The sequence below is a fragment of the Phaeodactylum tricornutum genome, chromosome 6 (assembly GCF_000150955.2).
Source record: "Phaeodactylum tricornutum CCAP 1055/1 chromosome 6, whole genome shotgun sequence".
NCBI classification, from domain to species: Eukaryota; Bacillariophyta; class Bacillariophyceae; order Surirellales; family Neidiaceae; genus Phaeodactylum; species Phaeodactylum tricornutum.
Window position 1 is genome coordinate 610992 of NC_011674.1, and position 22292 is coordinate 633283.

Genomic DNA, 22292 nt, shown 5'->3' on the forward strand with positions numbered 1-22292 from the left:
TCTTCTAGAAGCACATACACGTAAACATGTTAGATTCTAGATTCCGATTCCGATTGATTGTTGAATGTACAGTTAGTTGAACAGACAATGGTGCTCGAGAGGCCAAGCCAACAAACCGATCGTCCATACATATTTTATGATCATGTTCTTCGGGTCGCACCGATTCGAAAACGAGATCGTCGGATTTGCGTTTAACAAAAGCGTGCAATAGAGTATAGAAACCGTCAAATTACTGGGAGGAAAATCTGCTGCATTCAATTGGCTTCGGGCAAAATGGGGAAAAAGAGCCGTAAAGTTTCCAAGCAGCCGGCATCAGCAGCAGTGAGGGTAGCAGCAACAGCACCAGCGACGTCTTTGGCCGCCGCTGCCTACCCACTTACGTATCCTTCCGATGGTCCATCTGAAGAAGAGTTGAACTGTCTCCAGTCCTCCTCCGCCACACTCCAAGCAAAACTGGACCAACTCACTTCGCTCGCTTTAGTCGACGACCGTTCCGGTTTTGTTCAGAATTTTGTCCCTCTCGATTTGTCAGCCGACGACGCCAATGCCTACTTGCAGGACTTGACAACGGCCCCCGAAGCTGCCTCTCAGTGGACCAACTTGGCGTCGGAAATTGCCGCGTTGGCCGCTGGGAAAAATGTACACAAGATTGAAGGTGATCAAGTCTGCAAGGCCGTCTTCTTCTTTACCCACCCACTGTTGCCATCCTGTGATCGGGAAGTATCCTTTGTCTGTACCCGTGGCGAATGGCGGGCTGAAGGGTGAACATGTGTATGCCACTTAGTATTGGCACATTCGGTTCTGATGTAGCGTGGTGTCATGCGGCGCTCTGATGAAACACAGCGGCGTCTTGATGATGGAGTGCATTCATTCACATGCTCAACTCGCCGACTTCACAAATAGTGCCTCTCGAACAGTTTCTCGAGGCAGATGTCAACCCAAGATTTGTCTCTTTGATAGTGGTCACATGTAAAAAGTCCAGTCAGGCCTCATTCGTATTAATAGAGACGGGAGAAATGCTACACGAACTAGATAAGGAACCGACCTCTGCCAGAAAAGATCATAGGTCGGAATTAGTTGTGCAAGTACAAAAAGGGTTACGATCTTACAATTAAATATGATCACTATTTTTGGAGTAGAACACACTCGTCATCCAACCAAGACTGTGACTCGTCATAAGGTCGAAGTTCGTGAATGTACCGCGACGTGACAGGTAGAGAGCCCAAATAAGAGATTTTACAGTTAACAAGTGTAATTACTTGAATCTTGGACAACCTGGCGACCACAACCATTCAAACTCTGCTCCACATTTCACTCCACCAAAGGTCTACGAGTGGTACGGCAACTCACAATCAATAACGTCTCAGGACCCACCCTTTCATCACCGATAGCCACAATTGGCTGCGACCGCTACACACTGCTTCTCCTCTAAGCACTACTGCAAAGATGCAAAAGGCGATAGTCGACCCCACAGAACGAGAGTTAGGTATCTTGACATACCAGTCACCGGCGTTAACGGGATTTACGGCGGTTCTCAAGGCCCGCTATTCCGACTTTGTCGTTCACGAAGGTAAAATATATACGTGGTTGTTGTCTCAAATACCGTGTTTCTAGCACCCTAGCGCTGACTCTCGTCCTTTTAATCTTGCGTTTGCTCAGTCGGAATCGATGGACGGATTGCGAAGTTGGAATCTGTGGAGCCCAAAGCCAGCAACGGTGTCGTAAAAGAAGAAAAATCCAGGCCGGAAGAACCTGAGATAAAAAAGCGTAAGCTGAACGATGACGGTAGCCCAAATTGGGGCGAACTTGAGTCTGAATTAAGAGAATTTGTTGGCGAGCAGGGGGCCACCGAGACTATTGAACTGCTCCAAAGAGCTAACCCCTCGGAAGAGAAAATGTTTGTCAAACTACCGCCTTGCGCCGAAAAGGAAACCCGTCGGAACTTGCATCAATGGATTCGGTCTCGTCTGAACTTTTGCGCACGGGCCGATACAATCGACGAAACGAATTCGGATGGCAATGCAGTCACTAGAGGGCTTATTCGCATTTGGCACAAATCCTTTGAGAGGAAAATGCCAAACTACGGAAAGTTTGAGCGGAATCAGCAAAACCGAATGCCCCGGGAAAAGGCTCCTTCGGATAAGCAATACCTACAGTTTGTGCTATATAAGGAAAACATGGATACAGGAGCAGCCGTCGGGCAAATTCAGCAATTCGTGCAACCACCAGGAGGTGGTCGGGGCCGCGGTCGAGGAGGAAGAGGTAGCTTTAAACATGGTGGTCCTAAGCTACGAATGGGATATGCTGGAATGAAAGACAAACGTGGAATCACGAGTCAATACATCACAGTACCGGCGTCAACATCTCTCCACGCGCTCGCCGGTTTAAATCGCCCCGGGCAAGGGGGCGGCCATACGCGCAACGGAGGTGTCGGTATCATAAGGGTGGGTAACTTTGAGTACGTTGCCAATGAACTGAGATTGGGTCGGTTGAAAGGAAACCGATTTGATATTGCTCTACGAAACATAGAATTAGGGTCCGAAACGAAAAATATTGGATCTTCTTTGGAAAGTGCTGCCCAAGCGCTAAAGGACAATGGATTTATAAACTACTTTGGTGTGCAGCGATTTGGCAAGTATCACGATACACATTTGACTGGTATCGCCATTTTGAAAGGCGACTATGAAGGTGCGATTGACATCATCATGTCACCGAAGCCTGACGAGAGGCCAAATATTGCCGAGGCACGAGCCATGTGGAAAGATCGGTTCTCTCACAATAGCGATAGGGCAAGTGCCGAAAAAGAATGCGCGCAGAAGTTATCCCGACAGTTCAATAGATTCATGCACAGCGAAATGGCCATTGTGAATAGCCTAGCTCGCGATCCTTTGAACTATGAGAAAGCTTTTTCTTGTATTAACAAAACAATGCGCATGATGTTTATCCATGCGGTGCAAAGCTATTTGTGGAATCACGTCGTCTCAAATCGTATTGAAACGTTTGGGGGCAAAGTGTTGGAAGGAGATTTGGTGCTGGCGGACCCCAACAGTATTGATGGGGAAGGCATTCCTGAAATTTTGGTGGTCTCAGGAGAGGATATTTCCGCAAATAAATACACGCTTACGGACGTTGTGGTACCGCTGATCGGATCAAAAACGCGCGATCCGGCCAACGCGTCAGCGGATCTTTTCGATACAATCCTACTAGACAAGGGACTTACTCGCGAAATGATGGTGAAAATGGAAGACCGTGATTTTAATAGCGCGGGAGACTACCGTAAGATGATCTGTCGTCCTGCGGATGTGGATTTTCAAGTGCTCGAGTACACCGATCCTCATCAGCCGTTACTACAAACCGATTTAATGATGCTAGATGGTATTGAGATCAAGGCCTCGCTGACCTCCGAAAAGGCATCTGCTACTGCACTGCTGGCCATGATTATTCGATTTACTCTACCACCGTCCGCGTATGCTACTATAGCACTCCGTGAGCTAATGAAGCGACCCACATCTAGCGAATATCAAAGCGAATTGAATGTCGGCAGCTCGAAAGAGATAGCCGCTGAGAATTAAACTAGCGAGAAATTCGAAAACGATCAGCCCTTACAGATTGAATAACCTTCGTACGGCCCGGCCCCGGCCCCGGCAAGACCATTCCAGAGTGAGAGTCTAGGCAATCACCGGCCATTGCATTTGTTCTTGTGCTTGATCCCAAAACATGTGCTCTAGTTTGCAGCAAGTAAGAAAATGCTTCTCCATATTCTTCAACGTTTCGGCGTCGGCACTTTGGCAGGCCTTGTTATTCATGGCAATGTAATCTTTCACCTCGTGTTCAAAATCCTCCCCACCGTACATGTCGATCCAGGCATCGAATTGCGGAGGTCTTTGGACGCTATACGCCGGGAAAAAGGGAAAGTCAGTGAATGATTCGATGCAGTCAGACAAAACCAGATACGGCACAATTTGCTCGTACTTGTCGTCAATACAACTCCAATCACGTACCTGTCACCGAGCTCTTGGCGCAGCTTGAGCATGCACTGTCCAACGTGCATATAGACCCAAAAGCAAGGCAACAGAACTGCCAGGCCTTCGGCGTGAGGTCGTGTGGCAACCACTTGTTTCATGTAGGAAGTGTAGAGCAAGGAATGGGGCATTTGCTCTACGCCATCGTCAGAAATGTTCCATTCCTTGAAAAATGAATTGTGTAGACTAAGTTCGGCTTCTTCCGCACCCTTGGCAAAAGCGTGCAGTCGCTCGGAGTCTTGTCGGGAAATACCATCATTGTCGCCGAGACGCCGCAGTGCGTAGGCAAAGTCGTGCAAGTAGAGGGCATCCTGTACAACGTAGTATTGAAAGCTGTCCATGTCGAGACTGCCGTCGACCATGGCAACGAGAAACGGATGCTTTTCCGTGACGGCAATCAACGGAGCCGCCACATCCCAAAAGGCTTGGGCAGACATGATTCGGATAATGTCCAAACTACTCCACCAATGGAGAGTTTCTTTTGCTCGTTGTTTGTTGATGCTATCCAATGACTGCCAAAACGGAAGCGAAATCGATGCTCACGGACGGAGACAATCGCCGTAGCAATCGAAATGTTGATTGTTACGATTGTCGACTGTTTCGTTTCACGTTGTTCACTGTCAGATCCAGGATCTTTCAATCTTGCATTGGGTATGACGTCACAACAAAGAACAGGGAGTCCGGAATCGGATAATTTATTGAATATTGTTGTTTCCAGGATTTCGTTGGTGACGTTGGAGCTTTCGGCTTCTGACGTTCAACGTTGCACCTCCGATCGTAAGATTCTGGTTGGCCGATCCGAAACATCATTGCCTACATCATCACTCCGTTTGAATCGGGCGGTTCCGGTCCCACACGGACATAAAGGCCACGCCGCACTTTCGGCACACGAATTAGTCTCCCGAACAATATCATCACCCGATACAGTCAGGAGCTCTTTCAGGCCGGAATAGAACCAGAATTATTCCTTCCAAGGTATCATCCAAAGACTTATTGTCTTCGACTTCATTGTTGATTGTGAGCAACTGTCGTTATTCTAGCCATGCAAAGAAGGATGAGAAGTACGAGTAGCAATGGTGGACCGCCGACGAGATCATCAACCTGGCTGTGTTGGAAGGTTCTAGCTCTCCTGTGCACTGCCACAACTTTCACTGCAGCCTTTACGCTGCAAATGGATTACAAACCTCCGGTAAAATCGTCCGTTAGAAAGATCTACGACAGTAGGTTTCCGCGGGATACGTCCCCATCGCGTAGCGGTAGCACCAGTGGCTCCGGGAGCGGGAAGCCGCGCAAAGACGAGCTGCCGTCCCGCTCTTCCAGTGCGAAGTCCGCTTATGCGGGAGCGTTGAGTGCACCCTTACCTATCAGTGGAGCCAGTCGTATGACGCAGAGTTTCGAAAGGCGGATGCGGGATCTCGTATTGGGAGGAAAGGATGTTGTGAGAAGATCTTCGACGGTGGCACCGACTGCTCCGAACACCCGCAAGTTGCCCTCCAATGTTCTGACAGTGGAATCTTTGCAAGATTACAAGAAAGTTGTGGCGGATGAACCGGAAAAAATGGTAGCGGTACGGTTTTACGCACCTTGGTGTAAGGTACGTGAATTTTATGCCCATGGAAGGTATACGCGAAAGACGCTCGAAGCAACTGCTGCTCACGCTTGTTTGCTTCTCCTGGCTCTCGTTAGGCTTGCAAAGCTGTCGCCCCGCATTTTTATCACATGGCCGTCAAAAATCCAAATACTATCTTTGTCGATGTTCCCGTCACGAACGACAACGCGTCGTTACACCAGGGCCTAGGTGTGCCTTCGTTGCCGTTTGGACATATTTACCACCCAACGGCTGGACTCGTCGAAGAGGTACGGTTAACACGCAAGTTTGTTCCCGAATTTGCGAAAACATTGGAGCACTATATCCGTGGAAGCTGTCCTTTGCCAGAAGACTTTGCCGAACCAACTGCTACAGCGTGATTTCTCTAGAAGAACGTGCACCCCCTCCCAGCCAAAAACGTATTGTATAAGCTATGTAAAGAAACGGAATCGCTCCAAAACCATACTACATTCTCCAATGGGACTACGCCCCTTATCTCCTGCACTCTACAACACAAATTTAGAACCGGTTGCTTCAGTCTAGGCATAAGAAACCATCAGTCTACCATGCTTAGGCTCAACAGTACCACTCCTTACTGCAAATATTTGTTCTGGCTTCTCAAGACCTGATGTATCTTTGGATTCCATCAGACCATACTGTTTGGGCTTGATAAATAGCCAAGAAAACATAGCTTTTCTCGCTTGCATTAAAATGTGTTGCTGAGTTGTTCGGATTTGTAGATTTGTTGCGGCCTTTTTTAGGTTCACCACTGCACTCGTCAACCCATCGAGGGCTGCTTTCCTTCCTGCTTTGCTGCCATGTCAGATTACAGCATATGCATATCACTATTATCCTTTAGTTCGATCGGTTCCGCCGAACCATTTGACGCTAGTGGCTTAACCTGACCAGGATACTGTTAGACCTTCGACCAAACTGCATAATTCAAAGCTAGGTCAGTCATATACTTACCTTCCAAGTCCTATCTTTTTTCATCTGCGCGTCGAGTATGCTAAAATTGTATCAGTTTCTTGCTCTCGGAGACTTCGTGACACCTCTCTAGAGTGGTATTTCGGATCGAACGCGAGACTCCGAGCGGATAGAGCGGGGACTTCTCGTTGTCGGCTCCCTGTAAACCTTGATTTCTGAAATGGATGTTAGACGGGGACGTCTGTACACCTTCCATTCGGTGATCGGCAACTTTGACTGCATGTCTGTTTCTCTTTAATTTACCTGATCTTCGGAGGAAGCTCCTCAAGGTTGCTGTGATCAATAGAGAGTTGAACTTTCCTTTGTCTTTTTGCGATGGAAGACTGTGAACATCAAAGGATTGACCAGCAGGCTTTTGACGCTTAACTGAAAAAACACAACTATGCCAGGTGGGGAATCGACTCATCCGACTGCTGGTGTCTGGATTGACTGTGAAAAAAGGCGAAAAACACACTAACAATATCTTATCCGAGTACCTCTCGATCAAACCTTCTGCACACTTTTGTTGACGCTAAAAAGCTATTCTGTTTGACCATGACTACCGAGAGAACAAATGGAAAATTGAAAGATTTGGATTTCGGTCCGAACGTGCATATTTCATCGCATCCCGTTCTATCGCACAAGGTCACGATTCTCCGGTCATCGGCCACGACTTCGCACACTTTCCGTGCTGTCTTGCGTGAAGTGACATACCATTTGGGCTATGAAGCGACCTCACGCTTGACGACCCAGCCCGTCGCCATTACGGTCCCAGTACCGCCCAAAGAAAAAGGCGGGAAAGAAGAGCATGTGGAATATCAGGGAAGCAAACTGGTGGAACACGTAGCTTTGATTCCAATCTTGCGGTCGGGTCTCGGTATGGTGGATTCGATGCTAGAGCTGCTGCCAAATGCAGCGATTCATCACATCGGGATGTACAAAGTTTTGGGACAAAACCCGGTACAATACTTCAACCGTTTGCCCCGGACATGCCATGCGGATGTTGCGTATATTCTGGATCCTGTCATTGCAACGTCCAGTACCGTCATGAGTTTGATCAGTATCCTCAAAAAGGTAAGTTGAAGAATGAAAATATTAACCGCATACATCCAAGGATAATACACTTACATATGTTGTATGCCCGTCTCCTAGTGGGGAGTTCCGCAAATCAATATAATCTCCGTTATGGCGAGCCGGGCTGGCCTTCAGCAACTGATGGACGCCCACCCGGACATCTACGTCAGTGTTGGCACTGTAGAGGAGGAAATTTCGGAAGAAGGAATCATATTGCCGGGTTTAGGTGATGCTGGTGATCGACAATTTGGAACCGCAACGGTAACGGTAGACGACGAGAGTCTTCTCCACATCTCGAAACGAAAGCGTACCATGTCTGCGCAACTTGACTGAGCAGACGGGGAACAATACCGATGGAATCATTTGGTCACAAAAGTCAGTTGAAGGAGAATCGTTCTAGTCTCCTAAAATGTAGGGACAATGAATCAACGTAGCTTTTGGATGATCTGCAAAACAAGTCGATAAACTACAAGCGTTTTACTCAGAAGGCGTATGGGGGTCTTTCTTAATCGCAACTTGTGTTTTTGATTCTCTATGACTATCGATCAAACAAATGTCACCCGATTTTTCGCCATTGCAAAGGATTCTTGGCCAAAAGGAAGGCGTTGGTTGCATCTCCTGTAGAAAGCCATAATTCCGTCAAACACAATATCATACAGACGCACGTATGGTAGATGGAAGCACTAGCATTACGATTCAACAGAGCGCACGCTCTTTTCCTTTCGGTTTGCTTTACTCTCTTGATATGTGCTATTCACAGATAGGCTCTCTTTTGTTACTGTTGATACAGTTAGTTACCTGGGAAAAGTATACCCCTAAAGTAAAAATTCATTTTGATGAGGGTTTCGATCATTGTCTTGCGTGGTGGTGGTCCAAAGCCACCAAACAAAAATTTCCCAACCCACCTCATACATCAAGTATGCATCATTGATGGAAATTGAAGGAGCAAAGGAGAAAGAAACCCCATTGACACTACCATGGATCAGAGCCAAAGTCAAGCGAGCGGTAAATTTTCTAAGCTATCGCTGGATCAGCTGCGTGATGTCACCGATGTTCTTCGGCGCCCGCTAACAAATCGAGAAATTCTTATTCCGCTGGGCCGCCAAGCCTTTATGCCTGGGGTGTTGCAACCTATTACGGACTCCAAAGGACGCGAACAAGTGCTTTTCCGAACTGGGGACAATGAAAAGAAGCAAATCAGCAGAGAGGAAGCGTTGGAGATTATTCAGCGAGAAATTGATGAGCAAAAGGAGAAGAAACCAGTATTGAAGTCCTCTTTGAAAAAGACTGTGCTGCCATCTCCGAAGCAGATGACACAGGATGAGCGTTACCCTCTCCCGTCCACACATTTCAAGCTTGCTGGTGATCTTCCTTACTTCGAAATTCGTGAAGAATACGACGCATCTGGGAATGTCCATGGTGAAGCGATCAATGTGACAAAGCAATTAGAATACCTGGAAGATCAGGCAAACGGAGATGTTGGTGCTCTCGGCCCATCGTCGGAAGAGAAGGTTGCACGTGCAGAAGACCACGAATATAACGAAACGATACCAGAAGATATTCAACCAAAGAAGAAGCTTTCGGACGACGATTTTGACGCACTATCCAAGCGGCTAGAAGAATTAACGAGGCTTGAAGAGCAAGCTGAAAAAGAAGGTGCGAAAAATCGAAAGAGTTCAAAAAAGCTACAAAGCAAGGGATGGGGCAAAGGCTTTTTGAATAGAACATCTACTCCAGCTGAAATTACTAAAACTATACAGGCGCCACCTGTTTCCCAGCAATTGCAATCCTCGGCGCCAGGAACGGAGCAAACAGGCCGCAGAGTGGCATTTGGATCCGACAACCAAGTCCAAGAAATTCCCCGAGTTGGACACCGATCCGTCAACGAAATTCGAAAGCCAGCTTCTCAAACTCAATCATTTGATGAAAGTGTTTTGTCCAATATGGTGCGTGAACGACCCAAAGCGTCATCTAGCCCCAAACCTGCTCCACCTCAGAGCGCCCCGTCACGAGTGTCTCGGTTTGCCCAGCAACGACAAAATCAGGCTGAATTTGTGAACAATTTGACTGAACCTCAGTGCTCCGAGAGCTACCAGCCTTACGAAGATCACAAAGCTTCGAAAAAGAGAGCGTCTCGATTTACCCAATCACGTTAAATATCCTCACAAGGAGCAGCTCAGTGTTTCTGAAGGAATTGCCTTCGGCTTTGACGCCTTTGCTTACGACGACATATTTGCACATGGACGAGAAGATCTCCCGCACTATTAGACTTTCGCATAGGCCACCCCCTGCCAGAAATTGTGACAATTTGACCGTTGCTGACTGAGCCCGAAAATTCTAGTTCCATCGCTGGTTCCGACGGGTCCAACGACGCAATCTCTACAGTGCATCCTTCCGTGGCCTCGTCTGGTGTCAGAGCAACTGTTACATGCAAGTCATTATCTACTCGTGTGTAATGTGGATCAAGTGCTTCACTCACTTCAAATACGACTTCTATACCTGGCGCAGCGTCCCGAAATATGAGCCTCGTGCCGCCTTTGTATCCAGCTAGTAAATTTGCTCTGTAAATGCGAGCTAGTGGAGGGCGAGGCAAGTTTGCGTTAAACAAGAACGCTCCAAGGGCTGCCGAGACAAATTTTGACAGACGCAACCAAGGTAATGAATAGAGTGCTGATTGATAGAGTAAAATGAAGCCCACTCCGCCCCGAAATGCAGCTGTGTAACGTTGCCAAGGATCATCGCGTAGTTTTAACTCGACAGCTATTTGGCCCGTATATAGATCCCGCAGCGAGACCTTGAACTTTTGTAAATAGACACTCTTCAGCGAGGACCCATTGAGACCCGCACTTCCGAAAGGGCTCCGAGTGAACAAGGTATTTGCGGAAAATCTGTCGAATGGATGAGATTGAGATGTACGTGGGCGAGCTGAAAACTGCGCCTTGAAAGCTCGCATCACATCTTCGTAGGATGAGTCAGCTGTGAAAGCGCCATACGGGCTGCTACTTTTCCTATTTCTACTTGGCGGAAAAGCATTCGAGGAGAACCGCGAATGGAAGTCGTATTGTTTACGAGCTTCGATATCGCCAACTAACGCATATGCCTTTTGAATCTGCTTAAAGCGTTCCTCGGAAGCTCTTTTCTCCGCCCCTGATCGATTCACGTTTTTGTCAGGATGATATTTTAAGCAGAGGCTTCGATAACTCTGTCGAATTTCGTTTTTGGTAGCATCTTTCGAAACATTCAGCACGCGATACGGATTGAAGTCGCGCCCTTGGGGTGTTGAGGCCAACAGCGGCCAACATCTGATTAGCAAAATGAAGAAGAATAGTAGCTCTCCTTTGGATATCATCTTGCAGACTGTCGAATTTGTTATCGACTGTGCTATCAAGTGGACATGACGTTTGCGAGGGTCCTCCACAACATTTCCATGGTAGTCTTGAGGATGGCTGCCCGATGACATCAAACGGTGGATGCAATCCCATTTGATATTTGCCCAGTGTAATGTAAGACGGTTTCGCAATCGAATCACTGTCCGCAATTCACAGTTACACTCATTTTTTGAGTTGAATATTTATAAAATTTGAAACTGACTATGAGATGTACACGTATTTTCGCCTCTCACAAAACACTAGGTCTTGGTTAGAAACCATTCTCACAATGAAAGATGAGCTGTGGAGTCAGCCCATTCACCATAAAGGCAACCCTCAGTCGTCCTTTTCAAATCGAGTAGTATAAATGTAAAGAGCCATCGGTAGAGAGATTTCGGTGTAATGGTTCCAGTCTACTTGGACGACTTTGCGCTGCAGCCCTTATATTGCGTACAAGCTTGCCCTTTTCCATCGATTCGGATTCGACCTCACTGTCAATACGAAAATCAGGTGGACGGTGTAAGTTGCTTGGAACGTCCACTTTCCATGAAAGTTTGTCGTGTAAGGAACCTCATCTGCCTAACACGGAGCGAGCATCGAAGGATCGGTTCCTAAAAATCTCTTCAGTCTTGACAAAGCAAGTTTTACAGCCCCTGCTATCATCGCTCGCTAGAGATGGTTTTCCTTCAACGAAAGGAGAATGGGGTGAGTTTTGGCTACGTGGTAACAAAGAGAGTGGAGTGACAAACGCCGCGCGAGTTACTCAAGCTATCGAGGCTCTTGGTCCCACTTTTGTCAAGTTTGGACAGGCTCTATCCGCTAGACCCGATATTGTCCCGAGAGAGTTAGCCGATGCCTTGATCGTACTGCAAGACAATATGCAAACTTTCGATACGGAGACTGCTCGTGAAACAATTCGATCAGAGCTACAAAACAAAGCCAGTACGACAGCACTGGACGCCATTCTTACTAGTTTATCGGAGTATCCTATCGCAGCGGCAAGTATTGGACAGGTGTACAAAGCTACTCTGCCCGGCTATGGAGCTGTAGCGATCAAGGTGCAAAGGCCCGGCATCCATAAAACTGTCGAGCAGGACGCATTGCTGCTGAAATCTGTAGCGGCATGGCTGGAGTCGCTTCCTGCTGGTGTACCAGGATCGAATCGACCTTTGGTGGCTGCAAAGCTAGTCGATGCTGTGGATGAATTTATGACCCGATTGTTTGAGGAGCTTGACTACGGAAATGAAGCAACAACATGGAAACGTTTGCAAAGCTCTATTCTGTTCGAAAGGGTACATCAACATCGATTCGTGTGATTGTTCCCGAAATAATTCAGAGTCTTTGTACCGAGCATGTTCTCGTCATGGAGTGGATTGATGGCAGTAAACTTACGGATACCGAAAACGGTCGAGGCAAGGCGGAGAATCTGCGATTGATCGAGACAGGTATAGAATGCACATTGTCGCAATTGCTGGATACAGGAATATTGCACGCTGATCCACATTCTGGTAATCTTATCAAAGTACGAACGGAAGAAGGCATGCGGCTCGGATATCTCGACTTCGGCGTTTTGAGTACAGTGCCAGAGCAGGTTCGTGACGGCCTTGTTTGTGCCGTCGTTGAACTGGTGTTTGCACGTAATGTTCAAGCGGTGGCGGATCTTTTCGCGGAAATGCAGCTTCTCGCGCCCTCAGTCATGGCAAATCCTCTCGAAAAAGCAGCTCTAGCAGCTGCTCTCAACCAAATATTATCTGACGTGCTTCAGTTTCCAAGCGATGAAGCGATTGCGGAAGGCGTTTCTCCTGTACCACAACTTCGCTTCGATGTTCTCTTGACGTCTCTTTTTTCTTTGGTGACTCGATTTGAATTTACGCTTCCCCCGTACTTTCTCAACAACGCTCGCGCTTTGGCAACGCTGGAAGGTATTGCGAGAGGACTAGATCCATCATTCAACGTGTTGCGGGTAGTGTATCCCTACGCACTCAACAGGTTGCTCCGCAACCCGTCCACTAGCGCTGTTGTTGAAGAGACGATACTGAATCTAATGCACAGACCTGGCACTCGTATTTTTGACCTACAAAGAATGAAAAAACTTTTACAGGATTCCGCGTTTCTTACTGGCTACTCTAGACGCAAGGTTCTCGTTGATGTCTTGTCTTGTCGAGGTGGGCAGCGTGTCTTCGGTAAAGTACTATTGCAAATTCTGTCCAACCCTTCAATTTTGCTTAGCGAACGTGCCGTTGACAACGGCTTTCGAAGACCTCAGTGGCTCCGACGACGGCTTCGAAAAGAACGGAACGTTGTTTTCAAATCAGGTGGTAATTTACGACTATAATTTAAGTATTCACCTTGACTCTGCTTTCGTCAGTCGCCAAAGGCAGCATTGTAGTAGGCTCCGACTCCCAGCATCTCAGCCAGTTTAGGTCGAAGTTGTGGCACAATCGTCTTGTCCAGGGAAGTAAGAAACTGAAACTTGACCTTTCCCCAGTGTTGTAGCATATTTGCTTTGGCACCTAAGAAAGAAGAAGGATCAAAAGTTGTTTCGGATATAGCTGTGCAAACGAAATTGGAAATGAGAACACAAATATCATCCACACTCTCGTGGGCGTGCTTCATGTATATCCAGGAGAGGTAGCTACAAATCTTTCCAAGTGATGACGAAAGAGCCCGGAATTGAGTTTGAACGAAAAGCCTACTGGTCAAGGATGGATGTTCTTGCTCAAATAGACCCAAAGGCTTGGCTAGGACCAAATGACCATGCTGAATCCAAAGCAACGTGGTTGCCTTCAAGACCATTTCTAACCCGTGCTTTGGTCCTCTCCTGTGGCTGACGATGTTGAAGATGAAGGGCAGATCAAAGACCTCGTCGTTGATTTGATCTTTCGCGATTTCAGGCGCCAATTGGTGCGAAAGAAGTCTTAGCAGAAAATCTGAGCAAACTCGTTTTGCATGCAAGTTCTGTCCCATTCGTAGAAATGCAGCCTCCGAATACCGGCTGACATCGCCTGGCGCCGTATACTTGTGGCTGGCTAGTTGTTCCAAACCATTCTCCCAATGTGAAGCGGTTAATAAGGAAATGATTTGTGTGCTAACACCTGGGAGCTTTTGCAGCTCCTTCAACCCCATTTGTCCTATTCGTAGGCGATCACAATCAGGAAAGCTTACCGACCCCGACTGAGGCCCTTGTACTACGAGCTTGATTAAGGTGAGGTATAGCGCACCGGTTGGACCCCGATCGTAGCGAGAAGCGATGTGATTAAGCAAATCGCCACCCAAATGGGGCTCGGGCCCGTTGATTGCTTTGCCAATAGTTGTAGCTAATGATTCGGGCATAGGCTTGAGCTTCTGCAAGTTGTCTGCTACGTGCCTTAGTGTACTATTTGGGAGAGGAGATTCAGGAGCGCAATGAGCAACACTCTTACCGCGGCCCAAGAGATCTGACTTGGTTCGGGCGTTCCGTTTACTCGATTTGGATGTTGCAATTTTTCGTCGTTTGGCCGTCGCCACTGACTGTGAACGATTTTTGTCTGTTTAAGAGCTGAGCAAGGTTGTTCACGATGCTTAGATGATCGGAATGAAGGACCCTCCTGTTCTGTCGCGTAGTCATCGGTATCAGATGTATCACCACTATCGGTTCCCGAATCCGTGTCGATATCATGCACAGGCAAGTCCCAGCGTCGGACAATACTCTTCCGCTTACTCTTGCGGACCAGCGCAGTACGTCTACCTGGCTCCTCATCGTCTGTCTCTGGTCCTAGATGCTGTGGCACACGTTTGCGCGTCGAAGAAAATTTATGAGATGATCGACGAATCGTTTTGGTCGGATTCAGCGACAGCGGAGGTGCTACCGCTATTCCTTCGTCCAGATACGGCCACTCGTAGGGCGCTTTCTTTTCCACCGCTGCGCGATGGGTACGATCCTGAATCAAAGCTTGTAGGACTACGTTGTAGGCCCGGCTTTCCCGCACTGTCTGACCTGTTTGTGGGTCGTCATATTCCAATTTGACAGTTCCTTCGACGCTGGCAATGCGGCCTTGTTTGGCCTGCTTGCAGCGTTTCGATGGAATTGGAACACTCAGTTCCCGCAGCCAGGATGGATTCTCCCGGCCTATTTCCAAACGCATTAGGTGTTGTCCATTCGGGTATGGTATATTCTCTTCGACATCCCCATCATCGTAGGCAACCGTACATACCTGTTGCGAAAGTGACTGTCGAGTGATTGGATGCATGGTCAAGATACCCGTGGCAATGACCCGTCCACGGAACCAAACGCCGAGTGGGTTTGCGTCGCCTCGACCTCTTTGAAAATGCGCCAGGACGAGATCCCCCACGAACAGTTTGCTGGGTGCCGCGTCGTAAAAGAGGTTACCGTCCGTATCCCAAACCATGCGCGATACGCTGGAGCACTCGTCCCCAACCCTAACGTCGCGAGTGTTTGCCGGTGGCGTAGTGGTGGTCAAGTGCACACGGGAAGTAGGTAACACGTCGGTGCCGAAACATGCCGTGACGTCGCAAAAGAGACTGTGGATCTGAACCTTATCGCCTCGGCGCATCCTCTTGACAACGGTAGCGGGATACCATGCTCCGAGACCCCGAGCAGGACCGAACCAATCCGGTTGCGGGTCGACCCAAACGCGGCACCCCGCACCGGGTACGTGCCGCAACGGTCGGCGCCGTTGAATTTGCTGGAGAGCGGCGGCCGCCACCCGCGCTGACGTTCGGACCGTCAGCGATTCTTCCTCGTTTCCGGAAGCAACATTGGTATTAGCTGTGCGACTCTCGGGGGCATGGAGCGCTGGGAAAGTGCCGCTACTGGATACCGTACAGCGAGTATTCTCCTGCGTCGACACTGGAGACGTCATGGAATGGAACTTCGACGCGTTACTTGTAGTTAAAGGAATGAGGGAGCTGTTGGGGGTTTTGCTTGGACTCCGATTAAATTGGTTTCGTGGGAGGTTCGTTTGGGTGTCCCCCAGGGCTGTGCGAGGAATACCCGCTCCGGATACAGACGGCTCGTTCCCGAGGGGGTTTTCCGATTGAGACTGCGATTCCGACGCAGGGCTGCACGAGCAAGTCCCTGCCAAGTCCAGCGGCTCCATAAATTAGTCGTACCGAATGAAAGGGCTAATAGAGGCAGGACGACTCGAATCAGCGAGCCCAAAGGCGGCAACAAGTCGAGCTGCCAGAGCCGTCAGCGAAAGGGGGGAAGTTGCGACGCGAGGCAAACGTTCGACGAAAAGGTACACAAGCGCTTTCAATCGTATCGGATCCTGTTAGAGATGCGTCGAGATGTTCGGGAGGAAAAGATTACCGTCGTGGTAGGCAAGCGTGGACGACACAGAAAAGCAATGGGTCAGGCGACGGGATTGTAGAGCTGTGCAGAGCGTATGACATGGCCGATGCGATGACTTCCACGAAAACCCGGGAGCGAATGCGAGAAGCGCGGGCGCGAGTGGCGTGGTTCAAAATCCCTCCGGACACAAATTTCGGCGCGAAGAGCGAATCAATCGAGTCGTATAGTGACACCGCAGATCGGGCTTTGGAAAATCCCTACACTCTACACCCCCCTGAAAGACAATGCTTCGAAAACTTTTTTAAAGTTAACTGTGGATGTGGACAACAACAGTTTATTGTCCCATTTCGGATCTGAGCGAGACCAATTTACAATTATTTCACGGGTCGCACTAGATCTGAGCCGTAGCCTCCCATAGTCTCAACGCACTCCATGCGCGTGGGTTTCTGCAGAAGCCACGATCGATAAACTCCGTTCATGGCGTACACGACGGAAAAAGTTAGACCTTCGTCCAGAGCAAACTGCTCCACCGCACCTTTGACCGCTCCCGCGTTTACCGTGCCATCCATACAAAGGGACCAGTCTTGAGCGGGGTCCGATGCCTTGATCTCAGCAGCGGATAAGAAGTCGTGCCCCGCTAGAATACCTCCCGGTCGGAGTTTCGGGTAATATGCTCGCAAATCTTCTGTGACACCGCAGTAGTCGTGGCGAGCATCAATGTAGAAAAAGTCCAGGGACTGGTCCGGAATTCGCTGTGCCGCTTGCGTCGAAAGCATCCGGTGGAAGGTTGTAATGTGCCTCCATGGTTGCAGCCGATTCTGTGTGGATTGAAAGAGGCTGTCCTGTTTGTCTTGAACAACATTGGCCGAATCTTTGTAGTTTTCTTGATGCCCCCACAAGTCCACCAGATGAAACTTCTGACAGCTGGTCCAGGCTTGGAGAATTTGTTGCGCGTGGACGCCGCTCTGCACACCTACTTCGGCGCCGTCTGTAAATCCACGTGCTTGCATTAGCGGTCCCAGATCGGCTTTGCTGCGCAACGCGGGAATGCCCGCTGGCCCCCTGTAAAGTACTCCTATCTCACACGGCGTATGTGTCCCTAACGGCTCGAACTGTGTTTGAACTTCTGAGAATACCAGGAATGTAAGGACCGCCACCGTCAACGTGGCGAGGGACAAAGTAAACAGGATTATCGTAGACCCTCTGGGGAGCCTCGTCGTCCTTCGGAGCGATTGCAATGCTTTGACCATGGGAAACAGAGGTCTACAAAAAAGAATTAGCAAGCTATGGGCTGATGCGGTTCTGCTTGTTCAGCAACGCCGATGGCCACTTTTTTTAGTATACGATATTTGACAAGGAGCCTAGGTGGCTTCCCGATTTTCTTTGTCGTTGCGTCCGGAGAGATTGTTCGCTTCCCAAGTATTAGCCAGAGACTAAATCTTCGCGAATCATTGTGTAGGGGAAAATTTCCATGTTATAGGTCCTGTTGGACTGCCATGTGTATCAGCGGAATTCGCAGTCTTGTAAGGCAATACTTCGAACCAAGCTTTCACAGAGCTTCTAGGTGACTCCCAGTTTTACTTGTGTCAGGATTGTCTGCTTAGAGAAACCATGTGGCATTCGACGCTAATCCTCAAAAATTTCGTGCAAACAATAACGGATATTGAGCTTTTTGTCCTAGCTAGTAGCTCCTGACGGCCGCCCTTCAACTTCTCAAATAAAAAGCAAGACGATTGATTGACAGTAAATCATAAAATGTTATGAAATGTTCGTATTCACCGTACATATTAATCTCGTGAAATGTCCGTTGAGCATTTCTGAACTGGAAACAAGAACAGGTTTTAAAATCCTTCTGTAAATCTGAAAACATTTGAACCCTACTATCTAGATTAGAGTAGTGATTTGACTAGATGGAAGACCATACTACCTTCCATACTAATGTAAGTTTAGTCTGATTCAGAGGGCAGGCAGAGCAGGCTTTACATCAAATCCGAATTCCTTCTCGTGTTGGAATCAGAGCAAAACTAAGGTTAACTCGCACGTCTACAGAAGGAACTCTGATCATCCTTCGGCAAGGCAAACAGTCATTTAATGCTATAGACCTTGACACCCAGTCTGTAAAACGCGTGTTCATGCCCATCCCTGCTTTTCAAAGCGCAGGGGCATTGATCAGGTCAATGTTATCGGAATAGGAAAGGGTCCGCTAGTATCTTTCGTATTCTTTCTATATGACACAATCATACTCCGTTTCTGTGCGCGCTTATATTTTGGCACTACACAGTCGACGATAGCGTTTATATTCCCTTCCGAGTCCCAAAATAGCGGGTAGCATTGTCGGCAAAAGAAGGGGCGCGAAGATAGCCGCGTACTGATCCCACGGAAAATCCAACGGCTCCAACCACGCCGGATCCCTCTGTAGATTGCGCCACCGCAAATCCGCCTCGTTCAAATGACTCAGTACGCGTGCAAAGTGGCCATTTTCCGCAGCTTGGTTGGCTTTCTGTAGGGTCCGACTTATGCCGTTCCAATCCTCTGCAATGCCATGTGATGTTAGTCGAACCGTCCGCGGTGTTTCTAGCAGCTTCTGCTTAGTCGCTTGCATATTTGAAAATATTTCCGCATACTTTGTTGGCAACAGAGCGTGGAACCAGAGTGTGGTATAGAGGTTGGGGACATTGGAAGACTCGTCCGCTTCCCAATCGATGCCGCTGCTATCCATCATCGGCATGCCCAGACAGGATGATCCCAGCCAGTCATTGATCCTGTGATGCATAGAAACAAAAGACACCTTTTCGTTGTAAGTGGTCGTATTGGCGAGCGTCGTCAAGAAAAGGTTCGAAACTGCTTCGTCCACCACGGCCAAGGTTGTGTTTTCCTGATTGGTCGTGGCGTAGAACCACAAGTACAAATGTTCACTTGAACGACGTTTCCGAGAATCGAAGTCATTCGCCAAAACTTGGAAGATTTGGTCGACGTTCAGCATTTTGGTCTTTCTCCCGTTCTTGACAACCCGCACATCGGTAATGGTGGAAGTTAAGCAAGGCCAGTCGGACCATCCTTGTTGGCTTCTCCACTGTTCGATCCGCTCCACCACCTCAACTGCTGAAGTGTGGTATGGATCCACCCATACCGTCAAATGCAGCTCCTTCTCTAGCTTTTGCTGCGACGTCTCGATGGCGGGCAAAATCAGTGCCCATTCGCGCTCGCGGTGTTGCAAATTGGTCGGATAGAATATTAGGGTACGGCGACGTACAACGATTCGCGGATGATCGTGGCGCTGGGGTGGTGGACTTTCACAAATCCACACATCAGCGAACGATTCGTACGGTTCCATATCTAACACGCTCCAAGGATCCTGGCACAAGGACAGATGTAACGCGTGCGGCGATTCCAAGACTTCCCAGAGGCGCGTTGCGGGCGGCACGGACTGCCACGGCAATCTTTGCTTCACAATTTGTTCCCAAAAGAAGGTTTGCGTTTCGATGGTTGCCAACCGCACGGGTGGAAGACGTGCGAGTGTTGCGGGTGGAAGGGATGCGCGAGACAGCACGGGTCTCCCATCTTGCCGCACCAGTGGCACCAGCAACAGGTCATCGAAGAGTCCCCAATATACCGCCGCCGCCAGCAGCGCTACGTACGGAATCAAAAAAGACACCTGGATGATTAGTCGCGTCCCCGCCATTTTCAATGACCTTGTAAGGACGTACGACGCCTCAATGTCGATACAGTCTCTTGTTTCGGCACTCCATGCATCGATTCACTGTCATGCCAACGTCGATTGCTGCAATATACGGGCAACTCGTTCACTGTCGCTATCAGTTAGGCATGCCTATCGATGCTTTGGACGTTTCAAGTTTTTGAATCAATATTTAAAGTTTAACCTTTCTTGGTTACGATTTCGAAGAAGGAATCGTTGCGAGGAAATTCCTTATTCGGGCGACGCCTCTACTAATGTAAAGGCCGCAATTCCCCTATTCGGGCCAAATCCGAGATTTTATAAGTAATAGTTTTTGAGTGCGAATTACCTCCTAAGTAACACAACCAATTAGGAACTTATCCTTCATATTTTTCTATAATCGTCAGGAGTATATTTCTCATGCAATTAGCATCAGTCAGAGTTGGTGATAAAAATCAGTTCGTAGTCCGCACCTATTGGTGCAGTCACAGTCAGTGAAAGCTTGCCACGAATGAATCACAATGGGGGCAACTTTTCAACCCGCCTCTACAGTCCCGCGTCGTTTTGGCTCCATATGTACTAAACCTGTTAGCGCACTACTTTTGTTTCTGCTGCGTCCATTTGAGAGACCTCGACCAACTATACCTGGATTTTCACAATACCTTGGGGCCGCAGGGCGTTGATCCCAAGACGAAGCTATTCAAGTTGCACCGGGAATAGAAAAGCGTGAGGGCAAGTACAAACGTTACAGTCAAATGCATTTCGCCAAACAGGGAATCGTTACCGAAGAAATGCATTTTTGCGCTACGCGAGAAAACATGGACCCCGAGTTCCTCCGTTCCGACTCAGCCCAAGGACGCGCCATTACTTGTTCTAACAAAAACCGACAACAACAGCACGCCTCCACATCAGATATATATTCGCAAAGGAACGTGTGACGGTTTGGACAATTACTTGGATTCAGAGTCATTGCCCTTTCCTCTATTACAACACGATCGGTACAGAGGAATTGGCTACTGCTGCAGTGGTGGTGCAACGTCGTCCCTGCATGCCGACGAGCTCGCAAAGTCACCCACGCCTTATGTTTGGGACGCTTCCCTACGATCCCTACTCCTACCACATTTACAACACTTTGAGACAAATAGCGTCTGATTGTCGGAGTAGCACGAACAATGCAACGTGTAGCTATTGAGCGAGACCGTTCAACTCTGACTTTTGTTACTACAGGCCAAGTGTGCATAGCTACGACACTGTAGATTGCCGCGCCGATTCTATCTATGAGGGTTTCTATCGAGGCACTTACGTTGCCAACTGTTGCATGGCGCGTTTTTGCCGTTCGGCTTCCTGCACCTTGGCTTGGAGTTTGGCATTTTCGGGCTGCAGGGCTTGCAATCGCCATTCGGCGTTGTCAAAGCGTTCCAAGAACGTAGCCAACCGTGGATCAACCATGCTAGGTCGCGAGGCGACAAGAATGCTGGCGGAGGTCTCTTCTCTGTCCTTATTCCTTTTCACGACGGGGTCACTTTTCTTGGTGGCCACTTGAGCGGCGGAGAGCCATGACGTGTCGAAAGTCAGGTTTTTGTTCAGGGATGGCGGTATTTTGGGCAAAAGAATTGGCATGGGGAGCAATGCGACTGGTTGGGAGTTGTTCTGGGCCGGTGGTGGGGCGAGTGGCACACATTGTGTTGTTCCCTGGCTGCAATTCATGTTGTGGCCACAACGCGCAAGGCCATATGTCATCATTATTTATTGTTTCCGTTGTGCGTAGCTTCTTGGTGGGACGGGGTTCAATTGGCGAGTTGTGGACGATGTCTGGCACCACAGGCTGCTCTGGTGTATCCAAGAAACATGGCTTGAGTGGTGAAACGGCTGGATCGTGTGTGCGATTAGATATAGGATGAAAAGAGAGAGTTGATTGGCTTGTACAGTTGCCGGAAACCGAAAAGGCCAAGGAGTGCGCCCGATCGAAAGCAGGGGGAGGCGCCGGGAGAGCAGGAACCGGCACGGTTTCGGGAGACACGTACGTTTTGCCGAAAGCAGAGGCAAACGTTGAATCGTGATCCGTAAACATTGCTTGTAAAGCAAGCTGCATAAAAATTGTCCCAGTCCGTCATCCTGGGTAGAAATGGGATGGCAAGTGGCACAGGGCTGTCACGCTCGCGTTGATGACTGTTGTCGTTGTGGTCGGAGGCAGGCACGATACTAGGATCAGTCAATTATTTCGAATCGAGCGGGAATGCGCGGTTGCGAGTAGTCACAGAATTGGCAGTAGCCTTGGTGCTTTGACGAGCGTCGGAATTGTGGT

At 48.7% G+C, this 22292-nt stretch overlaps 12 protein-coding genes across 12 annotated transcripts; 6 read left to right on the forward strand and 6 right to left on the reverse strand.

Annotated features, from left to right (window-relative positions):
- Positions 1-273: 273 nt before the first annotated feature.
- Positions 274-765, forward strand: PHATRDRAFT_34894 (predicted protein; the record flags this gene model as incomplete). The annotated part of the gene is made up of 1 exon (XM_002179215.1): positions 274-765. One exon carries the CDS (start codon positions 274-276, stop codon positions 763-765), a length of 492 nt encoding a protein of 163 aa, XP_002179251.1.
- A 559-nt stretch (positions 766-1324) lies between these two features.
- Positions 1325-3534, forward strand: PHATRDRAFT_45251 (predicted protein; the record flags this gene model as incomplete). Its single annotated transcript, XM_002179216.1, has 3 exons — positions 1325-1570; positions 1660-3486; positions 3515-3534. The coding sequence occupies exons 1-3, from the start codon at positions 1447-1449 to the stop codon at positions 3532-3534; spliced, it is 1971 nt and encodes a 656-aa protein (XP_002179252.1). The 5' UTR covers positions 1325-1446.
- A 134-nt stretch (positions 3535-3668) lies between these two features.
- On the reverse strand, positions 3669-4459 carry PHATRDRAFT_34896 (predicted protein; the record flags this gene model as incomplete). The annotated part of the gene is made up of 2 exons (XM_002179433.1): positions 3669-3891; positions 4002-4459. 2 exons carry the CDS (start codon positions 4457-4459, stop codon positions 3669-3671), a joined length of 681 nt encoding a protein of 226 aa, XP_002179469.1.
- A 549-nt stretch (positions 4460-5008) lies between these two features.
- On the forward strand, positions 5009-5990 carry PHATRDRAFT_45252 (predicted protein; the record flags this gene model as incomplete). The annotated part of the gene is made up of 2 exons (XM_002179217.1): positions 5009-5616; positions 5709-5990. The coding sequence occupies exons 1-2, from the start codon at positions 5065-5067 to the stop codon at positions 5988-5990; spliced, it is 834 nt and encodes a 277-aa protein (XP_002179253.1). The 5' UTR covers positions 5009-5064.
- Positions 5991-7131: 1141 nt separating this feature from the next.
- PHATRDRAFT_34898 (predicted protein) lies at positions 7132-7983 on the forward strand (the record flags this gene model as incomplete). The annotated part of the gene is made up of 2 exons (XM_002179218.1): positions 7132-7650; positions 7729-7983. 2 exons carry the CDS (start codon positions 7132-7134, stop codon positions 7981-7983), a joined length of 774 nt encoding a protein of 257 aa, XP_002179254.1.
- A 644-nt stretch (positions 7984-8627) lies between these two features.
- On the forward strand, positions 8628-9806 carry PHATRDRAFT_34899 (predicted protein; the record flags this gene model as incomplete). Its single annotated transcript, XM_002179219.1, has 1 exon — positions 8628-9806. The coding sequence occupies one exon, from the start codon at positions 8628-8630 to the stop codon at positions 9804-9806; it is 1179 nt and encodes a 392-aa protein (XP_002179255.1).
- Positions 9807-10705: 899 nt separating this feature from the next.
- Positions 10706-10903, reverse strand: PHATRDRAFT_8239 (predicted protein; the record flags this gene model as incomplete). Its single annotated transcript, XM_002179434.1, has 1 exon — positions 10706-10903. A coding segment is annotated over one exon (198 nt), but the record flags the coding sequence as incomplete, so codon positions are not given.
- Positions 10904-11322: 419 nt separating this feature from the next.
- Positions 11323-13272, forward strand: PHATRDRAFT_45253 (predicted protein). The gene is made up of 4 exons (XM_002179220.1): positions 11323-11537; positions 11669-12310; positions 12355-12940; positions 13071-13272. The coding sequence occupies exons 1-4, from the start codon at positions 11421-11423 to the stop codon at positions 13103-13105; spliced, it is 1380 nt and encodes a 459-aa protein (XP_002179256.1). The 5' UTR covers positions 11323-11420; the 3' UTR covers positions 13106-13272.
- Positions 13273-13382: 110 nt separating this feature from the next.
- On the reverse strand, positions 13383-16117 carry PHATRDRAFT_45254 (predicted protein; the record flags this gene model as incomplete). Its single annotated transcript, XM_002179435.1, has 2 exons — positions 13383-14363; positions 14441-16117. 2 exons carry the CDS (start codon positions 16115-16117, stop codon positions 13383-13385), a joined length of 2658 nt encoding a protein of 885 aa, XP_002179471.1.
- Positions 16118-16685: 568 nt separating this feature from the next.
- PHATRDRAFT_34902 (predicted protein) lies at positions 16686-17561 on the reverse strand (the record flags this gene model as incomplete). Its single annotated transcript, XM_002179436.1, has 1 exon — positions 16686-17561. One exon carries the CDS (start codon positions 17559-17561, stop codon positions 16686-16688), a length of 876 nt encoding a protein of 291 aa, XP_002179472.1.
- A 1010-nt stretch (positions 17562-18571) lies between these two features.
- PHATRDRAFT_45255 (predicted protein) lies at positions 18572-19993 on the reverse strand (the record flags this gene model as incomplete). Its single annotated transcript, XM_002179437.1, has 1 exon — positions 18572-19993. The coding sequence occupies one exon, from the start codon at positions 19991-19993 to the stop codon at positions 18572-18574; it is 1422 nt and encodes a 473-aa protein (XP_002179473.1).
- A 1293-nt stretch (positions 19994-21286) lies between these two features.
- Positions 21287-21965, reverse strand: PHATRDRAFT_45256 (predicted protein; the record flags this gene model as incomplete). Its single annotated transcript, XM_002179438.1, has 1 exon — positions 21287-21965. Exon 1 carries the CDS (start codon positions 21728-21730, stop codon positions 21287-21289), a length of 444 nt encoding a protein of 147 aa, XP_002179474.1. The 5' UTR covers positions 21731-21965.
- Between the last annotated feature and the right edge of the window lie 327 nt (positions 21966-22292).

What these genes read in the sequence shown, in the direction of transcription:
- PHATRDRAFT_45253 (XM_002179220.1), top strand. Translation starts at nt 11,421, where the DNA reads ATGGTTCCAGTCTACTTGGACGACTTTGCGCTGCAGCCCTTATATTGC. An exon ending in GCTCTATTCTGTTCGAAAGG is followed by an intron (nt 12,311 to 12,354) that starts GTACATCAACAT and finishes GAAATAATTCAG; the next exon opens with AGTCTTTGTACCGAGCATGT. An exon ending in CGCTTTGGCAACGCTGGAAG is followed by an intron (nt 12,941 to 13,070) that starts GTATTGCGAGAG and finishes TCTAATGCACAG; the next exon opens with ACCTGGCACTCGTATTTTTG.